Below are 7,350 nucleotides of genomic sequence, written 5' to 3'. Positions count from 1 at the left end.
CGATTCGCAGCCGCGTTCAAAACGAAAATTGCAAAATTGATGGAGTGTTAGACGGGGATTGAATCCGTTGATTTCCGATAAATCCGAAGCGAAAACTGGCGGCGACGATGGTGATCTGAAACGTCAACGACGGCCGCGTTTTGGTAGCGGTCCAACGTTTCCACGTTATTTCTTTTTTTAGAAAAAGATGTGACTCGGCCTTAACCAACCGGAAGTTCGGTTTTCTAAAATCTATCCCTCGGCGAAATAATGTTTCGCTTGGGAAATCGCAGAATCTCATCTTCTAGGTAAATGCAAAATTGTTCCCATCGATTGCAAAAACGAAACTCGTGTAAAAGTTTAATTACGAATTAACCTTTCTCATTAATATTAAAAATTCATCTACCGTGAAATGGAAAACTGAGTTGCATTAATTAAATTGTAATTGATATTTTAAATATCCTATCACATTTATTAAAAAAAAAATACAGTTGCATAATTTATCAATATAAAAAATAATTATATAAAACAGTTCCTCTATAAAAACAGATGACTGTATTAAAAAAAATCAAACCCATTGAAACGAGATTAAACGATGGACGACGAGGCAGAGAAAATTGTGCTGGAGATTCCTGAAGAGGAACCAGCCGAAATAGAAAGCCCTGAAGCTTCCGAAGTCCAGTTGCCACTGGAGAATGGAAAAACAACTAACAATGGAACGAGAACGCCATCGATAAAGTCTGACAATGGGAAAAGAAGCCCATCCATAAGATCTGAGAACGGAAAGACACCGTCAGTGAAATCTGACAGTGACAAAACAGCATCAATAAAATCTGACAATGGGAAAATAAGTGGAAATGGGGTAGAAGAATTGATAGAAGAGGTCACCGATCCCTATGAAGAGAAGTCGAGGAGTCAAGAGGAGCTCCGAAAATTGGAGGAACTGAGTTTGGATGGGAAACCGACGTCGTTGGAAGAACTGGGCAGGGAGAGAGCTCAGCGAGTGAAAGCTAAGATCTATAGGCAGTGTCACAGGCGTTTCAGGGAGATAATTGGCAAGAGGGAGATGAAGAACGAGGAATTGGAGAAGCAGCAGGGCGACTTGAAGCATCGGTTGAACATGTTAGAGTGTTCGATGCCGGCCGTGATGGTCTGGAACATCTGGAGGATGTCCCAAGGCAATTGTGTGCCGAACTTAAAACGCGTGATGGAGAAACAGTTTCTGGGCCCGGCTGCCGGCGAAGTTTACTGTCCCAGCACTCCCAGCAGACACTTCGACTGCAGGGTGAGGGAGATCGAGGCTGAGAGAAAGCAGGCACAGAAACGAGTGGAGGAGGCCAGGGCTTTGTGGAGCGAGAAGACGAGTCTGTTGGAAGAAAGGAGTAAGAGATTGGAAGAAGTTAAGAGGATTCAGGAGGAGACCAAATTGAAGATCGAACAGCTGATCATTGAGGCTAAGAGGCTGAAGGAGGCAGCCAAGATAGAAGACGATGGGTCTTGCGAAACTGGTTAGAGCATTTATGGTTAGATCATTAAATTTCGTACTTGGATTCAATACGAAACACGTCTGTTCAGAAATCGAACAGTTAAGAAAATCAATTTTTTTCGTACAAGTATTAACACGATTTTTGTTATAAAAACTTGTTTTCTTAAAGACAATTTATTTTTAACATGAAATTAATTAATACTTTTCTTAATGCAATTAAATACTGGAATCAGCTGTAGATAAAACCTGGTATCGTTTTATCGAGATTAGCGTTTCTATTTAAGAGTGCGAGCCACGTTCCAGTTTCGACTGGCATTAATTAAAAAAGGTAAAAGGGAGGTCGCCGATTGAAAACCGACGCAGTAGCCTCGCCACGCCGCCACCCGCCGCACGCAATCGATACGGCCAAGTTGAAATGGGACATGATTTGTACTCGCCTCGTCTTTGAATAGAAACTATAACTCTGCCGCAATGGAACTTGAAAACGTCCGTCTGAATCTACCATCGAATCCCACTGTTCTATTAGTGACCGAGTCTAATAAAATTGCTTCATTTAAATGGCACACATTAATTCACACAAATGATAATTCATAATTTCACACGAGAATAAAATAAGTAGAAAATAAAAACCATTAAAAATGAGTTTTGCCTGAAAACTGGGTGCAGGCGAGTGCGGGGTGATACAGTGCAAGAAAAAATGGCTGGAGAAGGTGCCCAGCAATGCTTCTATAAAATCGGCGGACATCGTGTGCCTGGACAAGCTCCAAGAGCTCGCGCAGAACGAGTACTGTATCAAAAGGCATATCGCCGATCTCGAGAGCCGCGAGGAGGCTTACATGAGGACGTTACAGCAAGCGGATGAACTCTGGTGCAAATTGGAATCAGACGCGGCCAGCACTGTGAGCGCGTTGCAGGAACAGCTGGACATGAAAACGGCTGCGAATCAACAGATGGCTGACAGGATTGTAGCCCTGGAGGATGTGATAGAACAGTTGAGAGCTAGGCTAGGCCTTTGCACTGGAGAGTTAGAGAAATATATGAGCAAGAGCAAGATTGATGCTCTCATAGGTAATACTCATGTTTCCCATCACAAATCTAATCAGATTCAAATCCTCAAATAATGTCTTACTCTCATATCGTAATTTTTATCCATTTATTAATTCAAATGAAATCAGAAACATCAGAGAATGATGACAAATACTTAATGCACCTGATACATCCTACGAATACTCGAATTTAAATAAAAATAAATATATTCTAATCTCTAATCCCAAATCCTGTTAGGGAGAGACGACGATTTCGCTGAGATGTTGGATAAAGCGCTGCGAGCAGCTCCGGATGCGCGAGACAAGATGGTAGGCATAGAGAGAGAGATGATGGACAGAGATATGCTGGCCAAGATGGACATGAGCGACGCGAAACTGGGCATCCATCCTGAAGACTTCGCCTATGAGGATGAGAGGCTTCAGGAAGCCAGAGCTTATCTAGAGAAGCTCGGATTCTCACTTTCAGAACTGGACAAATATCCTGATGACTTAGTCTGCGCGGCAGACTTCGCTTGCAACGATTTGGTATTCACTGAGACCGGATTGACCGAAGAGGAGATGCAGGCTTTGAAGGAGGGACGTGTCACTGCGAAGATGTTGTTAGAACAGTGTGGAGTGTCGGTCGATTTGGAGCTGGAGCAAGAAGCTGCTGGGGTGGAGAGGATTGAGAGGACAGTGAGGTCAGAAATGTACGAGATGGAAGAAACGAGGGAAGCGGTTGGAATGATGAAGGAACGTGAGATGATGATTGAAAAGAGTGTAGAGGAAATCGGGGTGGGAGATCAGGAAGATGATGTACCTGCGGACGATACTACGACTTATGAGGATACTACTGATATGGAAGATTTCGTGGATGCACCAGCGTACACCGAGACGAGAGTTCATAAACGTGATGTAGACGAAGGAGAAGATCTCTCGGCAATGGAAGTGACGACTGAACCGAGTCTTGAATTTCCTTCAGAGGAAGTTGTTCATGACGAGTCAGTGGTCGTTCCGAGGACTGAAATGTTGGACTGGCAGGATGACGTTGATACTATTCGATCTACCATTGCGGTACGATTCGTGATAGAATATCTTATAAAAATAATTGTTAGGGACAGGGTTCTGATTTGTTCGATGTATTTGGTAATACAGGAGTGCCCTGATTGCATTGTCGTGAAGAAGGATGCCGACGAACTGGCTGTCAAGATGGCTCGTTACACCGGCGTTAGTATCGAAGATCAAACTATTGTATAATTAAACAGACACATGCATTACACAAAAGTGATAGAATTACTATATTTTGCGTAATCAGAAATCGAGATAGAGAGAGTTCCATTTCGCAAAAATGCAAATCACTATTCCAGACGGAAGTGACAGAAATAGCCGACAGTCCTCGCGAAATCCTTGCACCGTCTGAAATTCCCAAACCCGAGGTGCCAGTCGCGGTTGAGGCTAAACCCGAAGTTGTAGAAGCCGAAGTAACAGTCGCACCGTCGGTTGAGGAAAAAATAGTTGAGGCTAAAGTTGCAGAACCTGATGTGAAAGTGGAACCAGAAGAGCCCCCTGAGGTACTGGAACCACCTGCAGTGGCTCCAGTTGAGGCACCGCCACCCACGGCACCTCCAGTTGTAACACCGCCACCTGCAGTGGCTCCAGCTGAGGCACCACCTCCTCCTAAGGCACCTCCAGCTGCAGCACCACCGCCCACAGTACCTTCAGCTGAGGCACCATCTCCTACGGCACCTCCAGCTGTAGCACCACCACCTGCAATGGCTCCAGCTGTAGCACCACCACCTGCAATGGCTCCAGCTGTAGCACCACCACCTGCAGTGGCTCCAGCTGAGGCACCAGTTCCTCCTAAGGCACCTCCAGCTGTAACACCACCGCCTACAGTACCTCCAGCTGTAACACCACCACCTGCAGTACCTCCAGCTGAGGCACCATCTCCTACGGCACCTCCAGCTGTAACACCACCACCTGCAGTGGCTCCAGCTGAGGCACCACCTCCTACAATCCCTCCAGCTGTAACACCATCACCCACAGCACCTCCAGCTGAGGTACCATCTCCTACAGCACCACCAGCTGAGGCGCCGCCACCTACGGCACCTCCAGCTGAAGCACCACCACCTGGGGTACCACCAGGTGAAGCACCAGCAGTCGTAGGAATACCAACAGAAGAAGAGAAGGCACCAACAGAAGAAGAGAAGCCACCAACAGAAATTCCAAAACTACCAGAGGAAGTGGAAGCATTGCCACCAGAAGAAGTAGAAGTGAAAACAGAAAAAGTGGAAGAGGTACTACCAGAAGAGATGAAGGAAGAAGTTCCTGAAGTAGAAGCACCGTCACCTCCACTAGAAGAAGAGGTTGCGATACCTGTGAAAGAGGAAGTGCCAGTGGATGTTGAAGGAGAGCCAGTTGATGTTGCAGTAGTGCCTCCTGAAGAGGTACCACTTGTGGAAGAGCCACCTGAAGTACCAGTTGAAGAATTGCCACCTGAAGTACCAGTTGAAGAATTGCCACCTGAAGTGCCAGTTGAAGAATTGCCACCTGAAGAAGTTCCGGTCGAAGTACCAGTCGAAGTATTACCTCCTGAAGAAGTCCCAGTTGAAGAATTACCACCTGAAGAGGTACCAGTTGAGGTACCAGTCGAGGAAGTGCCTCCAGAGGTACCAGTCGAGGAAATGCCTCCAGAAGTGCCTCCAGAAATACCAGTCGAAGAAATGCCTCCAGAAGTGCCCGAAGTGCCTCCAGAGGTACCAGAAATACCTCCAGAAGAAGAGGAAGAAATAGTGATACCTTGCCTTTGCATTCCCCCCGTTGTTAGTATATCCAAATATCTAATCCACACAATAATCCTACATCAAATTTTTCTAAATCATTTCCAATTTCCCAAATCTGTAAAAAATTAATTCATCAACTTAATTTCTTTTAATACCAAACCATCCAATTAAAATTCCAAACATCCATTGCTTCCCCTGTGCATCAGATTAAAAATCGAAGTATTTCTCAATCGATTTAATTGAATTAAAGTTACAACTTTTATAATCACCGTCAGATTAAAAATCCAAACATTTTTTAATCAATTTAATTAAATCAAAGTTACACCTAAACCTTTATCATCAGCCTCCCATAACAAAAATGGAGATCACGCAAACGGAGATAACGAGAATCGAAACAGTCCAAGTGGTCACGCAAACGGTAGTCGACGTCGATACACAGACTAGCCCCAGAATAACCAGACACGTTCAGCCACCAGTAACGACCATAACTAAAGTAGTGGACCCTGACTCCGAGACCGTGCAACGGTTACTAGCCTTCGCTAAACCATTACGTGAACAACAGCCAACGGCAATGACGTACACAGAGAGTGCTCACTCGCACGTGACCACGTCCTTCCAAATGAGAACAAGCACTCCAGCCCCGGACTCCCTCGCCGCAATCTTGCACGCTCTGAAACCCGAAGCCTCTATGAGAGGCCCTGAACAAGAAATCAGATCAACTTACTATGGAAAGCCTGATAGGAAGCCCGGAGACTCTGAAGACGGCAAGTGCAACTGTTGTCAATGTGGCAAAGCGATGTCCAGATCTCCGTCACAGCCACCTTCCATGTTCAAAAGCCCTTCAAAAAAATCGTCAAGAAAATTCGCAACTCCGAGTAGAGATCCAGTCATGACAATCGACTGCACCTGCGCTGATTGCAAACTGCAGAAACTGCAGGAGACTCTCAGATCTCACGATCCTTTAAAGGAGCGATCGCATAAGCCAAAAAAGGATCAGAAAACCGGTGCCTCCATCCACGAGCTTGTCAAGTCTCAGTCTCGGAAGGAAAAAGGGAAAAAAATCGATCAGAGTTGCATGGCGAAAATTGCCAGGGCCAAAGCGAAGGAACAAAAGTCGAAAAAGTGTGAGGATAAAATTAGAGAAGAAGTGATTGACTCCGCTGGATGTGCTTGCAGCGGTATGATAGAAGTACCCGGTAAACCCGGCAAGTTCAAGCGAGTGCACTGTGCTTGCGGTGATCCTGATTGATCCTGTTGATATCCTCGAACAAACGTTACAACGCCTTATCGCTTGGGAACTTACATGTTCCCCTTATCTTATATACGAGCCGGTGAAAAGTTTCAGATACCGTCCGAAACCGCATGCATCATCCGCTGTTTTTCAATGAATTTATGTCCGTCGGGAGTCGGAAACTTCTACACGTGTGTCTCCTTATCGGTTTTTCATGTATCGGTGCCTCGTAAGGAAAGTAGTCTCGTGCTGTTTTACGTATACTTCTGACGTCCGGATAGAATTTCCTGAGAAAGCCCTCTCTCTGGTTTAATGCTTGGAAATCTACTGACTCGTGCGAAATTCGTAAAGAAGAACTATACTTCGTACGATTAATTTCTATTTGAAGAAATACTGATCGAATTATTAGAGTCATGAAAATCAAAAGGTTCGACGAAATCCTGTATTTAAAGGAAATAAGACTTCCGATTGAACGAGGAAGTGGAGACTCGTAGACGACAAAAGGAAACTGTATGTAATTCTCAACAATGCACGATCGGTTCAATGGGCAACTCTTTTTAGAATCAATAGCCGGGAGGGGTCGGGGTGATACCATTGTGCCGATGGCCCTTTCATGCGTAATAGGATCAGTCGTCAGCATGAAATTAAATTTCAGCTTACACTGTAATGGCCAAAGGGGAAAACGTCCCGTGTACATATAGTATTGTCTCGTGGAAAACATAAATTCGTGGCTCCGCTAATAAAACCTGTTAATCTGTCAGAAACCGTATCTCCTTGTTTCATTTACGGCCGCGTCGCTTACGTTCTGATTTATCAATTCATAAATCATCGCACGATTTTCATGCG

The 7,350-nt window shown here is 45.0% G+C and overlaps 1 protein-coding gene across 1 annotated transcript; it reads left to right on the top strand.

The window, feature by feature from the left end:
* Positions 1-574: 574 nt before the first annotated feature.
* Positions 575-6,522, top strand: LOC108626877 (titin-like). The gene is made up of 6 exons (XM_018027810.2): positions 575-1,487; positions 2,132-2,533; positions 2,750-3,564; positions 3,646-3,741; positions 3,858-5,282; positions 5,617-6,522. Exons 1-6 carry the CDS (start codon positions 575-577, stop codon positions 6,520-6,522), a joined length of 4,557 nt encoding a protein of 1,518 aa, XP_017883299.2.
* Positions 6,523-7,350: the final 828 nt, after the last annotated feature.

Source organism: Ceratina calcarata, unplaced genomic scaffold (assembly GCF_001652005.2).
Source record: "Ceratina calcarata isolate Rehan_Ccalc_2016 unplaced genomic scaffold, ASM165200v1 scaffold1231, whole genome shotgun sequence".
NCBI lineage: Eukaryota > Metazoa > Arthropoda > Insecta > Hymenoptera > Apidae > Ceratina > Ceratina calcarata.
This window is presented reverse-complemented; position numbering and strand designations above follow the sequence as displayed.